The sequence below is a fragment of the Helicoverpa armigera genome, chromosome 22 (assembly GCF_030705265.1).
Source record: "Helicoverpa armigera isolate CAAS_96S chromosome 22, ASM3070526v1, whole genome shotgun sequence".
Lineage (NCBI taxonomy): Eukaryota > Metazoa > Arthropoda > Insecta > Lepidoptera > Noctuidae > Helicoverpa > Helicoverpa armigera.
This window is the reverse complement of record NC_087141.1, coordinates 2,982,255-3,006,035: the sequence shown is the minus strand read 5'-3', so window position 1 is coordinate 3,006,035 and position 23,781 is coordinate 2,982,255. Positions and strand designations below refer to the sequence as shown.

Here is a 23,781-nt window from a genome sequence, read left to right as displayed (position 1 = left end):
TTTGTTTGTATTTTATTTATAAAACATAAATCAATAAAACTAATTCAACAAAAGTAACACTTATGAGGTAGTAAGATCACATCACAATATAATTCAATCAGGTACTATTTCTCAACTAAGGGTTTTGCCTATACTGTTACATAACTCCGGTAGAATATCACCACACTTGGTAGATACCTTGATATCAACAATATCATCAGCTCTAGTAGGGCCTATATTTAGTACAGCTACTTTCTTATGTTCCTCTTTAGCCTGTAAAATGATTCTATAACTTGAATAAACTGTTAGACTAGAACCCAGGACAAACACTGCATCACTGGAGGACACTTCACTTCTGACTTTATCTACCCTTTCCTTTGGGACGTTGTCTCCGAAAAACACAATGTCTGGTTTCAAGGGACCTTCACATTTAGGGCATAGAGGTGACCTGAACTTGTCAACTTGTTCCTGAAAATGAGACAGGATTTTATAAATGGTTTCATCAGTACAAGAAGTACTCAGCGGTTTCTTGAAATGGGTATACATACTCTAGGTAAGTCCACATCACCGTCAGGCCTTATCATGGTGAAACTACTTTCCATGTATTGGTTATTCTTCATAAGTTCCACCTGTAGTTCTTCCCTACTTATTTCATAAGGGCACTTCAGACATTTCACTATGTACCCTGTGCCATGGAGTTCTATCACGTTTTCTGAGCCAGCCTTGTGATGCAGACGGTCAACATTTTGTGTGACAATTGAAGTTACCTTTCCCATCTGTAAAACATTTACTAGAAATGTATTACTAAGTCACAACACTATTATAACTCCTCAGATAACCCACTGACCTAAATAGTAACTACTACACTAGCTTATATAACATTCAATAAATTAATTAGAAAGCTGATGTTCCTAAGACAAAGTTACCTTTTCTAACTCCCTAATAGCCAAATGAGTATTATTTGGCTGGACGGCACTAAACCTTGGCCATCCTACGAAGTTCCTCGCCCAGTACCTCTGTCTGACTTTAGGATACTTCACAAACTCTTGGTATTGTATGGGCTTGTGGTTGCTGCGAGCATATAAACCAACCTCTTCTGATCTGTAGTCTGGAATTCCTAAGATAATGACAAGGACCATTAATAAATTGTTTTCAAAGAAAGTGTGTGTTGTGGAACCTTACAATATTTACCAGATTCCGTGGAAATACCAGCTCCAGTAACGATAAGAATATTTTTGTACTTTGACAGAAAATCTTTGAGAACCTCAAAGTCTTCATGGTTTGGTGGTTTATGTTTTGGAACATACACTATCTGACGGGCAAACTGCTTTATACTAGTAGTTAACGCAGATCTATGCATTTTTGATTGGTGTAGGAACTCTTAAAATTAATTAAATAATAAAATTAGATTATAAAACGAAATAAAACATCACAAAAACAAATGTCAAAGTCAATGTCACAACAAATAGGTAAATAGAAATAGATAAACTAGAACGCAAATTGTGCTTCCGCCTATATTCCTCATTCATCTCATCTCAAGTTCACTCATTCACCACGGCTTTACGTCCTCTGTATTTTTTTTTTGTTTGCAGGCTGTCATGTCATGTGTCATGTATTTCCTAGTGATTATATACCTACTCTCTGGTATTTCCCTACGTAATTTTCCAACCTCCAAAATTTCCTTTTTGTTTGTTTTCTCTTTATTTATTATTTGGAGTTGCAGTAATTTATATTTGTAAACAATGACCTTATTTAGGCTAAAATCTGCTCCATTTGTATTAATAGAAAACGACGTTAATAAAAACATTAATCCTTTGCTTCTTGAGCTTGTGCAGGAAGAAAAATCTATCAACATTATTTGTTATGAACAACCTATGAATATCTGGAGAAATGTTTTTAGAAGCTTTACCAATGTTAATTACTATGAAGAATTTAATACGGCAACGTACAATAGTTATGTGAGTGGTAAATGTTCAATAATAATAGATTCTATAAACCAAATGGCTCTATGTATGGGTTGGAATGAGTGTTTGAAGCATTTAAAGCGGCTACAAAATGATCCCAATGTAAATAGATTAATATTAATACTGCACAAAGATTGTATACCACACAGTTCCAAACTTCTTACACATTTAAATCATATGGTTAATGTAATAATATCATATGATACAAATGACCCGCACAAAGTTTGGATTAAGTTAAAGAAAGGCAGCAAAATCCTAAGGAGTGAAGAAATAATTGCATATGATAGTAAAACATCATTGTTAACCTTAACTCCTGTCATAAAGCAAGAAATCAAAGAGGAAGAGCCTGAAAAACCATTACCTACAAATCTGACCACATTCAAAATTGAGGTGGATCAAAATGAAAAGATACAGAAGTATAACTTGAAACTACCTTACATGAGCAAAATCCATGAAGGTGAGAGCAAGGTGTACTACGAACCAGATGCAGTAGATGATTGGGACGAGGAAGACCCTGATGAAGATCTGGATATTTAAATAAAGCATAAATCAATATAACCTATGTCTATTATTAAAAATTCCCATTTAGTGTGACCTGTCCTCAAAGGATTATGTATTTATAGTAATATTCTGTTTTTCATGGTAAAGCAGCTAAATTAACTGATTAGAACTGAGGAAGTTGTTACTGTGATAGTTTAAGAAACTTGTACTTGTAGGCAACATTAACATCTGCAGAAATCTTCATTCTTTTTCATCTTCACTCTAAAGGCCGGTTTACACTTTGCGAAGTGTGTACCGGCCTTAAAGGCCGGTTTACACTTTGCGAAGTGTGAAGTGATAAGTGTTAAGCGTTAACTTTACGCGATAAGTCTCAAGTGTTAAGTAGTCTTTTCCATCTCCGTTTACACAGTGTTTAGGAAGAAGCTCATAGTAGTACTGTCCGTTGTGCATAGTGTCCTAGAAATGGAAGATGAACAGCGCCTAATATTGAGACAAATAATTAAGGAGATTGTATCTGTTGTGGTATCTGATATAGAAAATGATCTTAATTTTGAAATCAATAGGCCTAAGAGATTATGGCAAAGAAAATGGATTACCAGACGTTCTCAGTATGGAGCCAGCAATAAACTTTTTGAAGAAATTGCTAAGGAAGATCCTGCTGAATTTTACAGATCAATGCGAATGACAGAAATGCAATTTGAAGAGTTGCTGACGCGACGCGCTGACGAGAATAGTTGAGAGGGGGTAGTCACTTAACAACAAAAATAGACCTTCATTCTATTCACTCGCACTAATCGCACGTATCACATAACACTAATCACTTTACGCTTCCGTTCACACCTTGATTACTAAACACCTGCACTAATTACCTGCAGTGTTAACTTAACAAAGTGTAAACCGGGCATTAGTCATACACGAATCTAGTAAGCCCTTGCGCCTGTTTTCATACATCCTTTGCTACCAAGATAAAGACAGATTTCAGGCTTTTGTCCCGCACTCACAACGTCTGTCGTCAGGGCTATAAGTAGTGGTGGAATATGAAATAGCCATGTACCTACGGCAGTTAGTAGAATTCGTTATGCGTCTTCTCCGCGAGAAGACGAAATCTCCCGTAGTTCGGCAGCTTCCTTCCACGACATCATCACATCACTTCTGTGCCAGGGTCTACGGCTGTGGTTCCGAAATGTTCTGTAGAAATGTAGAGTACCTGCACTACCACACTAATGAGTCAATTTTTTCTTATCCTTGTAAAAACAAAGCCTTATGTTGAGGTCAATTACCGGTGTAATCGGATGCAGCGGAGTACCAGTGTTTAAACATGGAAAGACTGCCTATCTGACCTCCTCTACCCAGATACATGGACAACACACGACTAGCGCGACTATAGTTTAAACCATGACGTGAAAACACTTTTCAGGAACTAAGATCTGTTGACCCTGCTAAAGAATAAGAGTTAAAGAAGGGTAACTGGTGGGTGCAGTTTTAAGTGTAAGACGTTACGTGTGGCGAATTTGTTATTATTTGAAATAATTTGGTTAGGTACTCTTTTTCTAAAATTATAAAAAAAACTGCAAATCAATTTCGTAATCGAACCCTGAGCAGCGCCACTATGTGAAGCTTACAGTATTGAGTAGGTACCTATGTATTTATGCATGCTGGGTGAGCTTGTTCAGGAATATGGATATGGACATGGATCTCTTCATGCAGGTGTTGTAGACAAACCCTCGGTTACAAAGAATTCACTTTTTATTCGTTTTTCTATGTTCTGTTACAATTTTGCGATTTTTTTTCATTTCTTGGCCACGTTACTTGCCATTACACAATTATGTAATAAAGTAGAAATTCAAGTACGTGGAAGTTAATTTTATTAATGACACCGTAATTACATCACCATATTATCTCAACTCTTAAATTATGATCATAATTACTCGTTCAATGATTAATTTTCATGACCTAACAAACTAAACAATTAATAATGAAAAAAAAAACAAATACAACAGAGAATCGGTTACGAACCTCTATCGACACAATGCTATAGTAAAAATAAAATAATTATTACAATATTTCAATACACATATAACCCAAAAATGAGGAACAAAAAATATTTTTCTTCCAACTCTAATTTCGAAAAATTAATTAATATTATGCGAGCCGATATCGTATGTACACACAAGCCCGGATAAATCTTAAAATGAGACAATCATGTTATTGTTATACATACTAGCAATTTAAATACTGCAGATTAATCAAGCGACGCGCAGACCCCGGTCTCGAAAACGAGCCGGGGCCGGCGCAAAAACAATAAGAAGCTATCTTTCGATACACATAATAAAGCTAACAAAATATACGATAAAAATGATTTACAACCTCATATAACCTAACAAAATGTTTGCAGTTCATTTACAATTTAATCGCACTGCATTGAATGGGAGACAAGAGACTGCTTGTAATATCGGGGCACACATAAGGATCGGGCTTCGGGACGATACATATACACACGGGACCGGGAGATGAGAGTACGCGGTATTATAGGGAGGCGCTAGAGCATTTATTCGCCCGCCAGTTCCTTGAGTCGTTCTTCCCTCGGCCGCGCGCCACCGAATATCGAGTGCGCCTGACTGGTCGACGCCAGAGAGTTCACCGGCTCTTTTACCGTCCGCGGCTCCAGCTTCAGCTTGGGCCTGCCTGACGTGTCTGGAAAAGAAATAGTTAGGGAGCTGAGGACGGGACCACCACGTGATCTGTGCTTCGAAGCTACGGCGGTAAGCTACTCTCTAGTGTAACAATCTACTGAGTGCAGTCTAAGGATTGTCTATGGTGGTAACTACATTCTAAAAAAGGTCTGCTCACTTCAAACTAGTGTACAATAACAGGCATTTGAATTTCAATAAAAATGCCCAAGGCTATGATGAAAGCCTTGAATTGTATTCTATTTATACCTATCTGTCAATTTTAATATCTTATCTCTACTAGCTAAGCTGCTATGTTGCGAGAAAAAATGTACAATGTGCGTTTAGTCTGTTATTTACAAAATAATTAATGTGGCTGACATGCAGTGCTATTAATTTACGATATTGAAATAAAATAACTAAAATCTAGTCTAAGAAAGTTCCTCAAGAGTGTATCTTTACTAATACTGTCTGCACCGCGTACAGATCACTTTTTAAAACATACCCGAGCTCCCTAACCAAAATACACTAATTAGAAACAAATAAAACAACAACATTAAAATGATATTATATAGGAAATGTGTTTTTGTGCATTAAACAATTCATGCAGGGTTCAAAAGTGGGTCTGGTTTCTGCTCTATGAATGGATGACTATATTGTTAACATCAAGCATTCGTAGCGCAAAAAAGATTTCCAAATTTTTCATATCAAAGCATCAAATTAACAAATTCTCAACTATTTATTATTCATGTAGACAAAAATCAGTCTTATGACACTTACAATAAAGTTTGAGTTACAAGTGGTTGCAAGTTTGGAGAATTTGATGCTTTGAATTTTAAATTAATTTTCGTGAAGATAGCATGCGGAAAATGGGGATTAAATATTGAAAAAATGAATTGGATTAATATATTATTTATTTAACACATAAGTTAATTATTTGAAGTTGTAATATACAATCTGTCTTCACTTGCTATAATCAGAATTTATGTATACGGGATGTAGACAACAAGACCATATAAATACAAGAACTATTGCTCCATACGTTTTATAAAATGCTTGAATAACAGCTTCACAAAATGTATACAGCATGTGAATATGTATTTTTTTTCAATTATGATTATTGTATTCAGTTTGCAGAGGATTGTTGTCCCCACCCAGTACCACTGGAAAATTGTTTGAATTTTCAAAAAAAAAAACGATCCAGTTGCAAAATGGCTAATTGTCAAGATGGCAAGTGTTAGAAAGGCTGGGAACATTACGCGAGTCGCTGCGTACAGATACCATTTCTTGGTGCTAGCGGGCAACGGGTATGGCGCCATGCGCAAGTATACATATGCTCGGAAGTTAGTTGCGAACAGTCATTAAGTTTGGCGAGAACTATTCACTTGAGAACCGGCCATTTTACAACTGAACCAAGAAGATAATAATTGCGTATATCACCTGGGCGCGAAGGCGGCATGTCGTCGAAGTTCCTGCGCGCGGGCGGCTGGCGCGGCGCGGGCGGCGCGGCGCGGCCCATGCGGCCCCAGTCGGCGGGCCGCGGCTCCTCGCTGTTGCCGCGCGAGCCGCGCCCGCCCTCCGCCCAGCGCTCGCCGCCGCCGCCGCCGCCTCGCTCGCGCTCTGAGAACACCACAACTATATTCACGAAATATTCGTATGATAGGTAATGCACACGTCAATGAACTTTGGCCATTCGATACCTGCTTGTTCGAGCAGACATTCACAAAAGCGGATTTTCGGACAGTCTAGCAAACAATTGACAACCGCCGTTAAAAAATTAAGTTTAAAAAAAAACAGAGCGACAGATTTTTGCAGCTCGGAATGAGTAGGGCAGGGGTATACTATTACAGTTTTAATTTAAAACATTTTGACTGTTGCACAGTGAACAGTGGGTAGTAACTTTGGAGAGGCAAAGCTAATTGACGTGAGCTTTAAGGAAAGTGGTTTATAACGCTTGTAGGTGAGTCTTAAGCCTTCCCGTTCTGTACTTGCCCATGATTGTATAAGCATTTTAATGTGATTCCCCCTTATGTTTCACTGACAAAAGTGAATATTCCTGATGTCACTGTTTCCATTTTATATATCTTGAACCTTATCATTTCTTTACTATGGGTTACTATAACAATTCTCCAAGACTGATTAATGGAATTGGACTAATATTTAAGCAGTATTTATTCCTAACGATTTTAGGCCTTGTATGTCTACAAATAAGGTGCAAAATTGAATATAAATGTGACGGCAGGAATATTCACTGTAGACTTCTTAATGTTCTCTATGGCTGACAAAACACACCACTCTTAAAACCACAAACAATGTAAATGAGCCCAATTGTGAACGAGCTTATGTTAGCAAGATAAAAAATCTTCAACCAATTAATGTAGTTAGTAATGTAATGAGTCATATAGCATCAATTGAACATTCAAGTACATATTAGGGGAATTCCCTTTCAATGACTCAACAAGTGGATTGGTGAAACAAAGTACCTAAAGCATACAAGTATCTGGCATGCCATCTGTTTATATAATATGTGTGTTCAATTTCACATTGGTGAGATGACAAAATACAGTTTTAGTGCCCAATATAGCCAAACATTGTTATAAAATTTCAAACACGTTAAGGATTCAATCCAAGTGCAAATGAAAACCAACCCAAATGATTTAAGCTTCCCTTCCGACGCAAGCGACTCTCGCGCGCATCGACATAATTATGCTAATGTACATGTCGTACCCGTATAATCTGCAGTATTTTTTCGGTTGGAAAAGAGTGAGAGGTCGATCTAAGGCTATCTCTTTCCTCATAGACGATTGGCGCCATGTCTTAAATACGGTACTATTTTGAGAGAGATAAAGACAGACCTAAACATCGTTTAGGCGTACCACAATTTTCATCTCTAAGGCATGTCCATTAGTGCATATCAATGGTCGCGCGCGGCTAAAGGCCAGCGGTTTGCGACAGCCGCTTTGTATCGGAAAAGGAGCTTAACAATAAATTTGAACTACCTTATAAGTTGTTTTCTCTAGTGTACGTCTGCAAATGTTAGTAATGAGGCGATGTTACCATGTGTGAGCCCTCCACCCTGGTGACGGGGCGCGCGGCGGTCGAGCCCGTCGAAGTGGTCGTACGTACCGCGGCCGCCACCGCCGCCGCCGCCGCCGTCCCTTCTGAAGCCGCCGCCGCCGACCCGTCCGCCGTCACGTCCACCGTCCCGACCACCGCCGCCGTCTCGTCGCCCGCGGTCAAAACCTCCCCTAATAAAACATTCCAAGTTCAAAAAACTGGTGTAACCACACACGAACTAAAAAACAAATAGACAGCTTTATAGTGATGGCCAATGTCACGAAGCAGTTCCGATTCGTCCAATCGTAGCTGTAGCACTCACGAGTTGAGTTGTTCCTGACAAATAAAATATGTTAGCAATTCATTTGTTTTGAATTTCGTGTGCAATTATCAGGGTACAGCGGTAATTCCTGTCGTCAAGGTTCATTGGAAGGGTTAAATGAGTATTTATTTCGATGGCAACACTCGACGACAAGAAAATCCGCAGAAGCCCATTAAGTGTAACCCTGAGGTTATAAACATTGGCTACCAGACAAATTCACTAAAGATACGTAACCATTTTTATATCTGAGTGGCGCAGTGGCGGAGTGTCTGCCGTCTGTCAGGGTCGTACGGGGTTCGATTCCCGCGTCAATACAAATGTTTGTATTAGATCTGGATCTGATGTGTATGCGTTAAGACGCCCACCATATTGTATTGTGGGTCTATGAATTTCATAACATTTATTTCCAAAATATCTAGACTGATATGAATACCACTTATAACTTACATATTTCTAGTACATAAAGGCCAATATAGGTATTTACTTCATAAATTACTGATTTAAATATTAATAGAACTTAACTTACAGTGTCCAACAAGTTTATACACTGTTCTGTGACAAGAAAATAATTTTAAACGCAATTACATGCAAATGTCTAATTTGAATTAAATTCCACTTAATAATTTTTTAACTGACCATTGCAAAATAAACTAGCTACCATAAATACATATGAAAAATAAATTATAAAAGGAACTCACCGGTCACTTCTTTTTTCTTCAGCCACATCAATTTTTATAAAGTTACCATCTACATTAAGAGCGCCGTTCATTTCAATAGCTTTTATCAAGTCCTCGAGATATTCAAACTCCACATAGCAGAATCCTTTAAACTTATCTGTCTCTTTATCCATCACCAACCTCACATTTTTGATAGCTAGGTCCTGAAACAATTACATTTTCAAGTTATAGTAAATATTCAAGAATAAGTAAAAACTGCTGTAACTAAACATCCTTCGCAGTTGTTACAGGTAGAGAAGTCAGTAAGTCTGACAACCAGTCTTACCAAAGTTAGGGCTGCCTGGGTAACTGGTTGAGAAGGTCAGATAGGCAGTTGCTCCTTGTAAAACACTGGTCAAAAAGGTAGCCAACCACAACATACTTGGGAAAAGGCCTGGGAGATGAAGTAAAAACTATTGTAAAAAGAAGTTGCTAGCCTGAGAAGTTTTTGAATGTTTATTATTCGCCATTTTTTGCATTCAATTGGCTCTATTATGTAAGGATCAATTACCATAGTATTGCAAAAAAACAAACTAATTTCAGCTAAAGCATGCTAAAATTCTGTTTCCTTGGTTAGCTGACATAATTCTTCCAAAAGAAGAATGATAAATTAGCTGTACTAAATAATTTTAGACTAGCTTTTTTTCTGCGGTTTCACTCGCACACCCAGAAAAAGTGTAGCCTATGTGAATCAGTATTAAGTAGCTTTAAAACAGTTAAAGGGTTTTTCAATTAGTTCACTATGTTTGGAGCCTCTAGGGAAGAAACAAAAAAAAATATCCTCTTTATTATATTAGTGTTGGTTTGTTGGAATTTAGTAACCATAAACTTTGTTGAAGTTTATGAATGTTACTGAGGAACAAAGCAAAGTATGTACAAAGAGTAGATAACACACCTCCAGATGTGTTTTATCTAGCAGTGACCTTATAAGAGTTGATACATCCATTATAAGAATGGAGATATGTTTACTATGATACCTCTGTAAATATATTACATCACGCTTTACCTTGTTTATTTTGCAAATGTATATTAAGTTATTTCAATATAAGTAAAAAAAAATTGGTTAGAAAAAAATAATGACGGCTAATGGAATATAGGGGAATCTTATGATAAGTAATATCTTAAGTAGGTTTTCTGTTCAATTGTAATACTAAATTAATAACAGTTTACTCTTACATATTTTATGCAAATCAAAAAGAACAAACATGTTTACAATCAAAAGGGCATGCAAATTACTAGTGTTATTAGAATTTACTCAATTTCAAGATAATATGTATTTTTTGATCTCAGTGGCGTGCACTTGGAGAGGCCTATGTCCAGCAGTGGACTGCGATAGGCTGATGATGATGATGATGATGATGATGATGTATTTTTTTAATTCCCTATGACCAAAATTAAGTTTCTGCAGATTTTTTTAACAAACCGAAGAAAACCGGAAGTGTAACAACATAGATATTTTGTTATTGTGGTATCTGATACACCTGAAACAGTAAAGTGGAGGCATTGTGAGGGTAAGCTATACTTACAGGAAAAATCCTATTAATGTCGCCTTGAATGATTCCAGAGGGCAAATTCCCGACGTAAGCCTTGTATGGAGGCTCGGTGGGAAGAGGGCGGCCACCGAGAGTTCTTCTGCCGCCACCATAATCCCTGAAACGAGCACCACAGTCGTATGTGATTCATAACCTATAAAATGTGAAACACACACTCCAGATTGAAAACAAATGGTCACAGGCTCTTCGTAGCACCCAAAGTCATTGAAGAAATACATATAACTTTATAAGCTTAAGTAAAAATCCTATTTTCATTCAATGTTATCGGAAAGCAAAAACATGAACATTTTTTCGCTAAGAATTATAGGATCTCACGGCATTTATGAAAATGACAAATAAAAACCTTTCGCGCGCACTGTACAGTGAAATAAAACATGATTTTTGCAGTATTTTATAATAAATACCTGGGATTAACATCATCGTATCCACTTCGACCTGCCATGTTTAGAAACATGGAACACTAAAGGCGCGCGCATCACTTTCTGGAAGCGACGAAACGATATTTTTTTAGCATATCAACATTGCGCAGAACTACGAATCGCACAATTTTCCTGGGAATTATAAAGAAGATGCATTTTCTATTGTGTTTAGCTAAATAAAATAAAATTATCCTTCAGTCGCGCAGCTAGTTTCAAGTTTCTATTAGAATCGATTCCTAAATTTTTCGAACTCTACTAAACTAAAAATTGTATTCGTTATAGATGTAATAATTACTGGAAGTGCTCAAGTGATAACAAATGCCTATCTCATTTCTAGGCACTAAGTAAACGACATCGTAGCGAAACCATATCGGCGCGAGGAACGCGATCATGAACATTAAAAATTTTAATCAGTCCGCTTAAAAGGCCAAGGCGGTGTCGCAGCGAATTGTAGATTTTCATTGTTATTACGACGGTCTGTTTGACCTTGCATTATTTGCTTTACAAAACGCCTAGAAATTCCACTGAATTTTCATTTCTTATGAGTATCATAGTCTAAAACTTCACGTGGATCAACAAATAATCCATGCCTATTTCGAGTTCTTATTACCTAATATTGGATTTCGCTTTCTGTACGTAACAAAATCAATCAATAAAAAATCCTCTTCAGTTGACGCAGTTTAACTGTAATCCATTGTTATCCAAAACGGTTTATTTACGGGACGATTCATGAGTGTAACACTACAAGTACCTTCGCGTAGCGTGGTGGAACCGATATGACTATGATACACTAACGCTACGAGACGCCCTGTATGCATCTTTGCTTGTATTCCATGTTGTGTGTAAATCTTGTCTGGTCAAATGTTTACATTATGTAATATGTTTAGTATATAAGATATAAGTAATCAGTATTAATTAATTAGAATATATACCCCCGACCGATATTTTCAGGGTATTTTAACTTTTAAAATATAGACGGTGTGACTAGAGTAAAAAATAATCTACAGATAATCGGTTATTTCTCATTCTCAATTTTGATATCGATTTTTGTTTAGTCGATTAATTTAGCGCTTCTCTATCAAAAGTCAACTCTGACGTAAATTTGACACTGACGTTGATTTGATCGCATGAGCGGCGCAAAATGTGCGGTCCATGTGGAAATAAATTGTTGTGATACGGTTTTTAAGTTTATTAAAGCAAAATGAAAGAAGAAACCGAATCCACTGTTGCCGTAAAGGAGAATAAAGTGACCGCTTCAGTTTTGGATGCATTTGATCTTCTAAAAGAGCCTAAAGATGATGTTAAACTCAATGGAGCGTCCAAAATTATATCGCAGCTACAAGGCAGTGAGGTTAGGTTTAAACTATTTATTATTCTTTAATTTAGTACACAGTTGGTGTCCACATGGCTTCCTTGTAACTTAAAGTGATCAGTAAACATGTAGCCCATGCGTTTACTAAAGTAATTTATTACACAATGTTACATTTAAACGAGCTACAGAGAATTTCATTATCACTAACACATGTTGTTTTTCTGGTTTTAGAATGAGAAAGATCTTCAATACGTCCTTAAGAGGCTCGTGAGAAGTTTAGGTGCCAACCTGCCTGATATGAGAACTGGGTACTTTGCTACCTTAGTAGCATTACTGTCTAACTTTGATGATGTTACTATTGCCCAATTGCTGGAACTTGTGAAGAAAGAACTTCATAGTAATGGCTCTTCTAAAAGTGTAAGTATTAGGACACATGCATACTCAAACAATAAGTTATCAAGCTACAAGCTATATGTATAAGCTTAATAAGTTATCCTCAGGCAGAAAAGTGATACAAATTTAATTTCAATGTATAACAGTAATTATGAACAATTGTCAGACATTGATGTTATTATTTTATTTCAGGAAGTCGGTGATGTGGCTCTAGGACAGATTCTTGTCTGTGGTGCAATCTTCCGTTCTAAAATGTTCCTCAAATGTACTAGTGAGGAGCAAACCCAAGTAATTCAATTGTTGTTGGCAGCCGGCAAAAAGAAGTCTTATTTAAGCACTGTGGCATATCTCATACTACTTGATTTGATCAATGTTGTAAGTATAAATTTGTGTTAATATTAAATGTACAATGTTTTAACCCTTAATGTATAGAATTGTTTTATTTACTTATAGAATTGCTTTTGTGTTGGCCCTTGTTATAAACATTGTAAAATCAAGTTTATATAATTCTCACCTCCCATTTTAGGTGGATGCAGAACAATTTGGCACCCTAATATGGCCATTAATAAAACAAGATTTCAAGAAGGACATAAAGGAACACACGTTGGATTCCCTCTATTTCCTCATGATGGTCAATGACAAGTTTCCTGCCAAAATAAAGCTAAGGAAACTCATAGGAGTCACTGAAATACTCTGTGATGACAACATTCAACCAATCTGTGAGAAAATTATGGTAAGCTGATCATTTATTTATAATTTTTTTTCTCTTATTCTTCTTCCTTTAATACTTACGTATTAAAAAAATGGCTGGCTGTGATAGGAAAACTGCTTGCTAATAACATGAACTGAAAATAAAAAAGATTTCATAATTATCTTAGACCAAATAACTAACTGTGCTATCATAATTACAGGCTGGAATAGATTTCAACTCACTTGGACACCCAATCTTCAAGGAAATCGGCAAGAACATTGCAAATTCACCACATTTGCAAGAATTCTGGACTGGCATTGACAGTCAACTTGTGAAACACAATAGAAATAGGGAACTGGTTGCCATCAACATTCTAACCACCATCCTTAATAATATTACTGAAAATGTTAATGTTATTCCCGTGTTGATTAGCAGAAACTTCTTCAAGCTCTTTATGGACTGGTTCAAAGGGCTCCAAACAGCAAGCAAAATCAGAAGCAAGAGAGACAATGAAGATGACAACAAAATAATGATCAAGAAACAGAAGGAACTCCTCAACGCCTTAGCTAAAGCACTAAAATCAGACAAAGTCGATGACAGTATAAGAATCGACATATTAAAAAAACTTCTGTTCAATCCGGGTGAAATGAACTTTACTGAAATCACAGGAACTTCTGTTGTGAAAGCTTTAATATCTGACCTGAAGGAAGATGGAGTGAAGAAAATGGCTAAATTATTGAAAGGAGTACTTTTGAATACTTCTAAGAAAGTTTTGAAAGAGGATGTTGAAAGGAATTGGTATAATAACGAGCGGGTTAAGGCAGCTGAACTCATTTCTCACTTGGTTAGCCATGAGGCTGTGAAAGATGACACAGAGTTGAAGTTAACCTATATGAAACTATTGATGTGTTTCGGTTTCTTTAAAATTGGGGGTGATGAAAGTGTGGCCGTCAGTATTGAGCTATCAGGTATGTACAGTTACAATATCAATCTATTGTATGTTGTCTACATTTGAATTTGTAGCTAATTAGTACTTTCTTTTCCAGGGTCTATCAAGTCATGCTTTTACAGATGTTTCACCTCACGCTTCTCAAACGTCGACAGCCTGGTCACAGTGTTATCGTCTCTAAGCAGTTTCATATGCGGCATATTGCAAAAGGAACAAGTAAAAACAAAAATTGAGAAACAATTTCCAAAAGAAAACATGGAATGCTGGGACATGCTGATGGAAGTCTGTCAAAATATTGAGAAAAATGATACAAAGTCCAAAGTTGATAAAGTGTTTCTTGTATTACTCTATCAGCTTGGACTATTTCTATTCTCGGAACCTGTTCACGTTAAAATAGCAAGAAGTTCTATTAAAGAACTTAAAAGTTGTTACGAACACTATAGGAAAGGTAAGAAAAAGAAATCCAAACCAGTCAAAGAAGGAGATATATCAAGTGATCCAGAATGGATTGAAGTGTTAGTTGAAGTTCTATTGTCTATATTATCAGCTGAATCAAGTGTCCTGCGCTCAGTCGTACAATGCGTATTTAGGTTGCTGTGGGAATACTTGACTCCTTCATCAGTAGGGCAGATAGTATCAGTTTTGGATCCTGAGAATGAATCCAACCCTCTGACAAATGAGGATTCTGACTCAGAAAATGAGGATGATGACATGGAAGGAAAGGAAAATGGCAAGGAAAGTGAAGACGAGAATGAAGAAGAGGATGACAGCGAGAGTGATGACGAAGACGATGATGAGGATGGAGATGACGATGAAATGAGAACACCGGACCAGTTGAGATTAGCGGTACAGAAAGCCCTCGGCGCAGCAGCCCTAGAATCCGACGCTGAAAGTGTAGATGCTGACATGATTGACGAAGAGGAAGGCAAGAAACTCGACGAGGCTTTAGCAGAAGCCTTCAAACAATTCCATCAAGGCAAAGGAAAGAAATCCAAGAAAGATCGCAAAGACAAGAAGGCTTTGTCAGATTTCAGAATCAGGGTCCTTGATCTGATCGATATTTACTTGGAAAAAGATCCGTCTATGGATATTTGCCTCGGTATGATAGCGCCACTTACGAGATGCCTAGAATTCTGTATACAAGACAGTCAGTTCAGTGAATTGGAGAATAGGGTCAGGAAAACTATTAAAGCTCTGGCTAAAGTACGAAAGTTTTCTTCAACAGATGATATTGACATAAATATACTATGTGATCACCTGAAAGCAACAATAGATAAAGGTGCTAGAAGCCACTTCTTGTTCCAAGCTCTAGGTGATGTCATTACATTCTTCGCGACATTCATAATTCATTGTTCACTGAAAATTGTAACAAAAACCCAAAAATCACCGAAAAAGTCTAAAGCAGTCTCACCTTTAGTTGAAATCTTCAAGGAATCATTGCAAAGCTACTTCCAGAATCGTAACTGTATGTTGCCAATCATTTTCTTCCACAATGTCTTGCAGGCGGAGTGGAGTGGCAGCTACGAACTTGTGCCCATAACGATAGAAAATGCTTTCAATAATAATGTACGACAATTTCGCCGCAATGAGGGATTGGAATTAATTGCGGGCTTTTATCGTTGTTTAAAAGCTAGAGCCAAGTCTGCTTCTTCTGAAATAGATATGAAAGCTTTACAGAGCATAGAAGCTAACTTCGAAAATACTTTAACGAAATCACTTAAGGGTGACGCAGAGTGTACAGTTAAAAATAACTTCTTCAACACATTGAAAAAAGTAATAAACACAATGCAACAGTTCCATGAAAGCTGTCATATTGAAAGTAAATTGGAATTCAAAACTTTACTCGAAGTTGTAGGTTCATGTAAACCTGCAAAAACAAATAACAGTAAACAAGAACAAGTAAACCATAATCAACAGAATAATAATAATAAGAAAACAAAGAAGAATAAGAAGAAGAGAAAAGCTGAACAGGTCAATGGAAATGTGGAACCAAGGAAAAAGAAAGCGAAAAAAATAAGTGAAAGTGAATAACTATGTAATAGGTAGTTAAGTTTGAATTTTACAATAAATAACAGACAATGATGTTTATTTTTCATATGTATATTGACTTTACAAATACGGTAACCTATTCATAAAATACACAAGTCTGGAATACGACAGCAAGCATGATGGCAGAGTTTATAATAAATGCTGTTTTTGGCCGAATATTACTGTTCCTTTCAGAGTCTGTTTTGTTTTCCTTTTAGGTGTATGTATTACATTTTTGTAATTTATATTGTCTCTAAAGTGGGCGTGGTTTCTACACGTTAAAGTACGTCAAAGGTACTCGTGTCGGTCGTAATTTCCATCATTGCCGTAAATGTACTTAAGAGTTTCAGAACCATCTTGTTCGTAACTCAGCGATTTCTGCGAAATAATGTATAATTCAATGATCCTGTATCGCTACTCTAGGTATTGCTAGAATGTGGACGAGGCGAACATTTCATCAAGTGTTTAGATTCCTCATGTGATACCAATGAAAATATATTTGTTTTGATAGTGTGTTGAGATAGAGGCGGCAGAGTTTTCGTAGTCTCGTACATGCTCATAAAGAAATGAAAAAGTGGATCATTTTTAACATTGTGGACGGTAAAATCATTATTTGTGTCAGTTCTTTTTCGCTGTCTAGCTACTTCTTCATGCCCCTCTATAGATGGATTCATTGAAACATTTGCCATTTTTCTTTTGTGTCTCTTTATTTTAAGTACTCTTCCAGTACCAGCTGACGATAGCTCAGATGACTGACTTTCGACACTACTAGTCCGGTATCCATAACTCCCCTTTACTTTTTCACTTTCATTTTCCGTGCTATCGGAATGTATTTGAGTTGGTTCGTCGTGTTGTGACTCTTCAAGTACATTAGTCTTATTTGTTCTATTTCCCATATGGGGTATTAAGAACTCCATGAGTCCTTGATATCGCCATGGTCTTATATAATCGGCTCCTGATACGCTTTTACGTTTTACATTTTTTTGTCGACGAAGTGCGTCTCTGTGGTTATTTCTTAGTTTCTCCCATGCTCTTCTGGCTTCATTTCCTGTAATAAAACCAGTCCTCATTATATGTATATCTATGTACTCAGTATGCTTCGTATATTAGCGGGAAATTCAAGTGTTATTTTTTTATGTTTTACACCTACAAGTTACCATGAGATCTGAGCCGTGATCTTATCGTTCACACAAATAAATACCTAATGTGGAACTTAACTACCTCCGAAAGTTCTTGCATTTTAAAAGTAACTCGTAACATTAGTAGATTTTATACTAAAAGTTAATCGGGTAACAGGTATTTCTTTATCATTAAGTACTTACCATCTTTAAGGCCAAGCTCCTCAGAAATCCTTTTCCAAATAGAATCTTTTAATTTAACTTTCACGTAATCTGGGTGTTTGACATCGTACAAACATTTCTCATTTCGAACAGCTTCGATTAATTTTTCACCCATGTTTATTTACCAACACGACTCGACTCGGCTACTTCGAAAGCGTGTCCTACGGAGGTTGTAAGTAGGTACTCGCACGAGCTGCGTGGCTATAGATAACACGTGCCGTGGTATGTATAGTGCACGCGTCTACGCTCGTGTACGTGGCTCCGTCAACACGTGAGAGCTAACGGCAGGCAACGGATTGACATACATACATTTACATAACTAAGTAGTTATAAAACGTGAAAGTTTCGATGTGCGTATGTTTGTTACTAACTCTTTTATGCAAAAACTACTGAAAGGATTTTGGTGATTTTGGCAGAATTTGTTTAGTCTTGTTTTACTATCCAGTTTATTTATTTTAAGACAAAATAAAGTAGTTTTTTTTTGTTTGTTTATTTGTACCCTATAGACTTCGAAACTGGATTGATTTAAAAAAATCTTTGGCTGTTGGAAAGCTACTTTTGCCGAGTAAGGTAGGCTGTACCTATTTTATAACGTTACGAGCAGTAGTTCTCACGGGATGCGGATGAAACTGCGGAAAAAAGGCTAGTATATTATAGGTAATGCAAAAGTTCGTAAGTACGCAATGTTTGTGTGGATGTATAAAAATACTGATGTACCTAATAATATTATAAGCTTAGCTATGCTATGTATAAGAATAACATATAACTAGGTACTTTTTATGCACGTGCTGGAAGTAGGTAGTTCGTCCAGCCCCTTGGCACCTCGGACGGAACGCGTTGATAGTTTGACACCGTGGGCAAGCTCCACTATGTTTATATTTTCTGAGTCATCCCCTTAAGAAAATATTTTCATCTGATGAATCTTTGTAACTTGGTTCGTACTCCTACTTATAAGTTAATAGCATAATAACCGTTGTAATAGGCAGTAATATTCCTTAAGCTTAGTGTGCAGTCGATACTTATGGCTACGAAAATTATCTGTTTAAATGAACTTATGACTAAGCCATAGAATGGTTGATCCGTTTGTCCCTTAAATCAATTCTTCTTTTAGGCATGTATGAATCAGAGATTTTTTTAGTGTTCTGTGATGTGCATACATATCGAAGTTGTAAAAATAACTCGATGACTATCCTGTGGGTGACAAAAAGTGGAGATATTATTTTAGAAACTTCTTCAGCCCTCGGAATCTGACCCTTCGACAACAGATGGCGGTAGTAGTAAACATTACGAATTTTATGTTGCAAGATGCTAAAAGATAACCTTTCTTGTCTGACGTAAAATAAATATTCCCATATCGGTTATATATTTATTTTCTATTTCCAAAAATACTCTTCAAACTGTTGCTTTGTAATATTTTAAAGAAAAACAACTTTTAAAAACCAACTATGTGTGGATTTATGTCCCACGTGCTTATATGTAAAACTTGCTGTTTTGCATAGAAAAGTATTGAAAAGGGCAGTAATTTTTCAAAATATTGTTACAATCATTTTAGTTTTGGATATTCATGCTGTTTAGTTTCATAAATGAACAACTCTGAATGAAGAATTTATTTTTCAATTTCTGTGTGATGGCAACTTTTGCCGGAAACAAGCAGCAACTCATATGTTTCACAACCTGCTCAAAACTCAGCCAGCCATCTTTTGTGGAAAAATCATTTGTTTCGTGTCGTCAGGGTAAATTTCACAATTGTAATTAATGTCAGAGCCACAGTCTTCGCTTTTATTAAAAAAGCAGCTAGCTGGTAAGTTTATTTTTCGTATCTTAAATGAGTTGTGCCGATGACTGATGCCTCAGCCGTCAGACAAGTTATTCGTGCAATCATTGACCTCAGCGGGTCGAATTTTGAGTATCTTTGTGATTCGGATGATTTTGTAAGTTTGTAACTTCCTTTGTAATGCACATGTGGTATTTTTGAAAGTTCTGGCGAAAAATGGACTCGTTTTAATAAAATCAATAGTCGACCAGATATGACAGGTGTTCGTGCCAAAGTCAGACGAGTAAAATAACTATTTACAATTAAATTTACGGTTCACAGTTGGCAGAGTTTCGCTTTCCTCTTCATTATGAGGTGTTTATGTAAAAGCACGACCGAATACAAAGGCATGTTAAAAATAAATGATGAAATGCTTTCAGAATTGAACAAAAATCCAGTGGAAGGTTTTTCTGCTGGGTTGATAGATGACAATGACATATACAGATGGGAAGTCCTCATCATCGGTCCTCCAGACACGCTATAGTGAGTATTTATCACTCTTTTATAGTTTAGCTGATGGTTCTGGTCATTAACATCAACATAAAGTGATGCTAACACTGTGGTGTTGATATCAGCTAACAAAATTAATTATAGTCTCTGGAAATCGACATTCCTTATTTGGGTAAGTATGTTTAAATTGCTTACTAATTTTCAGGCCTAAATATTTAATGTAAATGCTGATCGGATGATGACAAATGATTTTTGTGATAGATTTATTTTCAAATGTTGAGACCAGTGATGCAATGGTATGTTCTTATAATATTTCGCTAAATTGTGCAAACTTTAAATTTCAGTGAGGGTGGGTTCTTCAAGGCACACTTACATTTTCCTAAGGAATATCCTCTGAGGCCACCACGGATGAAATTTGTTACTGAAATATGGCATCCAAATAGTAAGTACCATTTTTATATTATTTTAAAATGGAGTCACACCCTAGTAATCGTGAAATCATGTAATAAGTAATAAGAACTTAAAATGTCTTGAGAATAGTAAATGATTACTTAAATATAAGGGTTGGGAGATGATGGAATTTGCAAGACAGCTCAAACATTAGCTTAAAATGCTACAACATAATTTAAAATTTGAGGGAGGTGGAGGAACAAGGAAAGAATATTGTGCAACTGATTAAAAATAGAATTCATTGTTTCACTTTTTTACTGATTACTGATATTAAAGTATTTTTTTTTAATATTTCAGTTGAAAAAAATGGTGATGTTTGCATATCAATATTGCACGAACCTGGTGATGACAAGTGGGGCTATGAGAAGGCGTCTGAAAGGTGGTTGCCGGTTCACACAGTGGAGACCATTCTCATAAGTGTTATTTCCATGTTGGCAGACCCAAACGACGAGAGTCCCGCTAATGTTGATGCTGCGGTGAGTAAAGATCAAGTTTTCTGTATGTAGTGAGATAAATTACCAAATATTCAAAACATCACTGAAGTTATACCCTTTGCAATTGAAGAAGTAAATGATGAAAAGCGTATTGCACCTTTATAGTCACATTCACTTAAGTCCTGATTAAGATTAAAACTACGGTGGTATTTATAGAATATTTGGTATTGAGGCATGTGTTTTCTTAAATAGAATGTCTGAATCTGTCTGAAAACTGCATCTGTAAAATAGAACTTCAAGCATTTATTGCTTATAAATTATTTTTATTTCAAGAAATAGTTACATTCTTCTGGTTACATCCTTTCTACTTATACTACTCTTCTTCTTTGTCTATGCAAATGCAAATAGAGTAAAAAGCCAATAGTTTGGTGTATACGAAGTATTAGAAATGATTGAGTAGGATCTAGGCTGCCAAAATACTTGTCAATTCCGCTAACAAAAAAAAAATCTAGCAGTGCAACTCTATTTTTACTGTCTTTACAAACATTTTTAACTGATCACAAGTCACATGCCAGTTGTACACATTTGTTGATTAAATACATTTTGTATGTAATAATCAGTTGTTGTACTATATTTGTAGATAGTAAAAAACATGTGGCCCAATGGTATACATTAAAAACTTACCTCCCCACTCAGAGACATTCAATGGTTACTTAAGCCATTCCTTAGTGAAGGATTTGTATGACATTCCGTCACTAAGGAGTGACTTAAGTAATCATAAAATGTTTCTGAGTGGGGAGGTTACACTTATATTTTTGACAAGCGTGCTGCTTACCTGTTATCAGAAATGTGTTGACATGTTTAATCAGTTTTGTCCTGTGATATCTCAGTTGAATCATTAAAACTAGCCCACCTTAAAGTAAATTATTTACCTTTGGACCATTAATTATGTCATTATGCAGTCATCCAACCAAATTGTATACTCAATTAATACATTTTAAACAGACATGCTCTAAAAGAACTAAATATCTGATTGATTTTAACACATACAATGGATAATTCAGTTGGATCACTGCAACTGTATAGTTTTTGTCTTGTGAAACTAGAAACTTTAGTTATGCATTTGTTTAGCATTTGTATCTGTCCAATTAATATGTACTGTACTGTTTTGTGTATTAATTAATATGTATTTAGTTTTTTTCACAGGAATTTAACAACATAATACGCTTGTGTATTTCTGCATCTGTAATTATACCATTCTCATTTAAATATTGTTTGCATTCACAGAAAGAATGGAGAGAGCGATATTCGGATTTCAAAAAGAAAGTTGCGAGATGTGTTAGGAAAAGTCAAGAAGATTGTTTTTAGGAGAGTGAGGGGATTTAGATCACAAAATATTATCATTGGAAAAGGGCCACGTGACACAACTATACCAAAACCACACTACAATGAATAGTTTTCACGCTAGGTCGCTGCACGCATCAACCCGTTTTTCACAAACACGACCCGCGTACGCCAATAGTAGACGAGTGCTCATTCTGTTTCTTTTTACAGAAAGAATGGAGAGAATCATATTCGGAGTTTAAAAGGAAAGTAGCACAGTGTGTGAGAAAGAGCCAAGAGGATTGTTCCTAAGTAACAGTGCCCTTTTTCATTAATTTAGTTGGATAGTGAGTGTTTGGTGATGCAGTTAGGACGTTGTTGAGAGCAGGCCCCGGCGTGACTCATAGTGCGGGCCCCCCCACCCGGGCCAGAGACAATATTGAAATTGATTTAAAATAAATACTTATTGTAATTAAATGGTATCGCTGCCGTATTTTATAAATAATAAATTAAAATAGAATCCAAGGTCTTTTTCATCTTTTTTAAGACATGTTATGATAATGAAATATGTATGGTAATTTTTTATAGAAAAACAAATCTGCATTTTGTTGTCTTTACTTCCTAATATGATTACAAGTTTGATCTCTGTATAGTAGAAACCAAATCAGAAGTAATTTAAACGATAATTATTTATTACGTATCGCAACTCGCTATTGTGTAAAATATAAACATGCTATACTAAGAACATGGCAAAATTATAAAAAAATGTAAAACATGCTACCTATTGAACTTGTACTTTGCATGATAATAATAATTGTTAGTTACCGACTCAATGCAATGCATACACATTGGTAGCTTTTATAATGTCGCTTCTCTGAATTACAATTTTATTCTAGTGTAAATTTAATACTTAATTATAATTTTTACTGAATAAATATAACTTTTGTAAACTTATCATTGTATCGATTCTACCTTGCCCTTTATGCACATATGAATGAAGCACAGGTTGATAAATTTGCTGCTGTTACTCTCGCAAAGCGAAATAATGTGGTGTATTACACCAACACTTGAAATAATTTTGCTCAACATGAATTTTATCCTTGGCAGGAAGATTTGTTTGATACCTTTTTAGTTTTGTACATTAGTTCTCAATATTGTCAATTATGTTTTTGTACAATTAGAAGAAAAGCTTTGTTACCATTTTGGATGTGAAAATTATAATAGTTATAAAGATGATAAATGAAAACCCCTCATATTCGCTCTATATCATCGAAGATTGAATTTGTGACGTGTGTATATTACTTTTCCCTGTGTATGTATATTTTTTGCTATAAAATCATAATGCAGTGATAATGTGATTTTTATTTTTTACTTAGGAACTTCCTATGTCCCTGCACTCCTTTCCTGTGTTTAAAATT

General features: G+C 36.0%; 5 protein-coding genes across 8 annotated transcripts; 3 read left to right on the top strand and 2 right to left on the bottom strand.

Moving 5' to 3' along the window:
- Positions 1 to 12: 12 nt before the first annotated feature.
- LOC110370778 (NAD-dependent protein deacylase Sirt4) lies at positions 13 to 1,461 on the bottom strand. The gene is made up of 4 exons (XM_021326737.3): positions 1,171 to 1,461; positions 906 to 1,096; positions 528 to 755; positions 13 to 447 (listed from the first exon to the last, which is right to left on the bottom strand). The coding sequence occupies exons 1-4, from the start codon at positions 1,337 to 1,339 to the stop codon at positions 112 to 114; spliced, it is 924 nt and encodes a 307-aa protein (XP_021182412.3). The 5' UTR covers positions 1,340 to 1,461; the 3' UTR covers positions 13 to 111.
- Positions 1,462 to 1,614: 153 nt separating this feature from the next.
- LOC110370779 (elongator complex protein 5) lies at positions 1,615 to 2,501 on the top strand. Its single transcript, XM_021326738.3, has one exon. It carries the CDS (start codon positions 1,722 to 1,724, stop codon positions 2,478 to 2,480), a length of 759 nt encoding a protein of 252 aa, XP_021182413.3. The 5' UTR covers positions 1,615 to 1,721; the 3' UTR covers positions 2,481 to 2,501.
- Positions 2,502 to 4,172: 1,671 nt separating this feature from the next.
- Eif4h1 (eukaryotic translation initiation factor 4H1) lies at positions 4,173 to 11,326 on the bottom strand. 3 transcript variants are annotated; one of them, XM_064040356.1, is made up of 7 exons: positions 11,166 to 11,326; positions 10,735 to 10,858; positions 9,191 to 9,372; positions 8,171 to 8,361; positions 6,554 to 6,733; positions 5,619 to 5,627; positions 4,173 to 5,138 (listed from the first exon to the last, which is right to left on the bottom strand). In XM_064040356.1, exons 1-7 carry the CDS (start codon positions 11,213 to 11,215, stop codon positions 4,993 to 4,995), a joined length of 882 nt encoding a protein of 293 aa, XP_063896426.1. In that variant the 5' UTR covers positions 11,216 to 11,326; the 3' UTR covers positions 4,173 to 4,992. The 3 variants fall into 3 exon arrangements, with proteins under 3 accessions (XP_063896426.1, XP_063896428.1, XP_063896425.1); XM_064040358.1 differs by having other exon boundaries at positions 8,240 to 8,361; positions 11,166 to 11,325; XM_064040355.1 differs by lacking the exon at positions 5,619 to 5,627 and having other exon boundaries at positions 11,166 to 11,230.
- Positions 11,327 to 12,295: 969 nt separating this feature from the next.
- LOC110370799 (myb-binding protein 1A-like protein) lies at positions 12,296 to 16,607 on the top strand. The gene is made up of 6 exons (XM_021326770.3): positions 12,296 to 12,531; positions 12,724 to 12,909; positions 13,078 to 13,260; positions 13,412 to 13,618; positions 13,797 to 14,544; positions 14,623 to 16,607. Exons 1-6 carry the CDS (start codon positions 12,382 to 12,384, stop codon positions 16,554 to 16,556), a joined length of 3,408 nt encoding a protein of 1,135 aa, XP_021182445.3. The 5' UTR covers positions 12,296 to 12,381; the 3' UTR covers positions 16,557 to 16,607.
- A 2,911-nt stretch (positions 16,608 to 19,518) lies between these two features.
- LOC110370829 (ubiquitin-conjugating enzyme E2 G1) lies at positions 19,519 to 23,716 on the top strand. Of its 2 annotated transcripts, none has more exons than XM_021326810.3 (5): positions 19,519 to 19,694; positions 20,087 to 20,189; positions 20,501 to 20,598; positions 20,904 to 21,082; positions 22,328 to 23,716. In XM_021326810.3, exons 1-5 carry the CDS (start codon positions 19,649 to 19,651, stop codon positions 22,406 to 22,408), a joined length of 507 nt encoding a protein of 168 aa, XP_021182485.1. In that variant the 5' UTR covers positions 19,519 to 19,648; the 3' UTR covers positions 22,409 to 23,716. The 2 variants fall into 2 exon arrangements, with proteins under 2 accessions (XP_021182485.1, XP_021182486.1); XM_021326811.3 differs by having other exon boundaries at positions 19,533 to 19,694; positions 22,595 to 23,716.
- The last annotated feature ends 65 nt before the right edge of the window (positions 23,717 to 23,781 follow it).

Excerpts from the sequence above, each read along its gene's own strand:
- LOC110370778 (XM_021326737.3), bottom strand. The coding sequence starts at position 1,339 with ATGCATAGATCTGCGTTAACTACTAGTATAAAGCAGTTTGCCCGTCAG. Across the intron at positions 1,097-1,170 it reads TGGTATTTCCACGGAATCTG|GAATTCCAGACTACAGATCA; the intron begins GTAAATATTGTA and ends TCATTATCTTAG. Across the intron at positions 448-527 it reads GTGATGTGGACTTACCTAGA|GAACAAGTTGACAAGTTCAG; the intron begins GTATGTATACCC and ends TCTCATTTTCAG.
- LOC110370779 (XM_021326738.3), top strand. The coding sequence starts at position 1,722 with ATGACCTTATTTAGGCTAAAATCTGCTCCATTTGTATTAATAGAAAAC.
- Eif4h1 (XM_064040356.1), bottom strand. The coding sequence starts at position 11,215 with ATGTTTCTAAACATGGCAGGTCGAAGTGGATACGATGATGTTAATCCC. Across the intron at positions 9,373-10,734 it reads ACATTAATAGGATTTTTCCT|GACCTAGCTATCAAAAATGT; the intron begins GTAAGTATAGCT and ends TAATTGTTTCAG. Across the intron at positions 8,362-9,190 it reads GAAGAAAAAAGAAGTGACCG|GGGAGGTTTTGACCGCGGGC; the intron begins GTGAGTTCCTTT and ends ATGTTTTATTAG.
- LOC110370799 (XM_021326770.3), top strand. The coding sequence starts at position 12,382 with ATGAAAGAAGAAACCGAATCCACTGTTGCCGTAAAGGAGAATAAAGTG. Across the intron at positions 13,261-13,411 it reads TACTTGATTTGATCAATGTT|GTGGATGCAGAACAATTTGG; the intron begins GTAAGTATAAAT and ends CTCCCATTTTAG. Across the intron at positions 14,545-14,622 it reads CGTCAGTATTGAGCTATCAG|GGTCTATCAAGTCATGCTTT; the intron begins GTATGTACAGTT and ends TTTCTTTTCCAG.
- LOC110370829 (XM_021326810.3), top strand. The coding sequence starts at position 19,649 with ATGTCAGAGCCACAGTCTTCGCTTTTATTAAAAAAGCAGCTAGCTG. Across the intron at positions 20,190-20,500 it reads GGTCCTCCAGACACGCTATA|TGAGGGTGGGTTCTTCAAGG; the intron begins GTGAGTATTTAT and ends TTTAAATTTCAG. Across the intron at positions 20,599-20,903 it reads TGAAATATGGCATCCAAATA|TTGAAAAAAATGGTGATGTT; the intron begins GTAAGTACCATT and ends TTAATATTTCAG.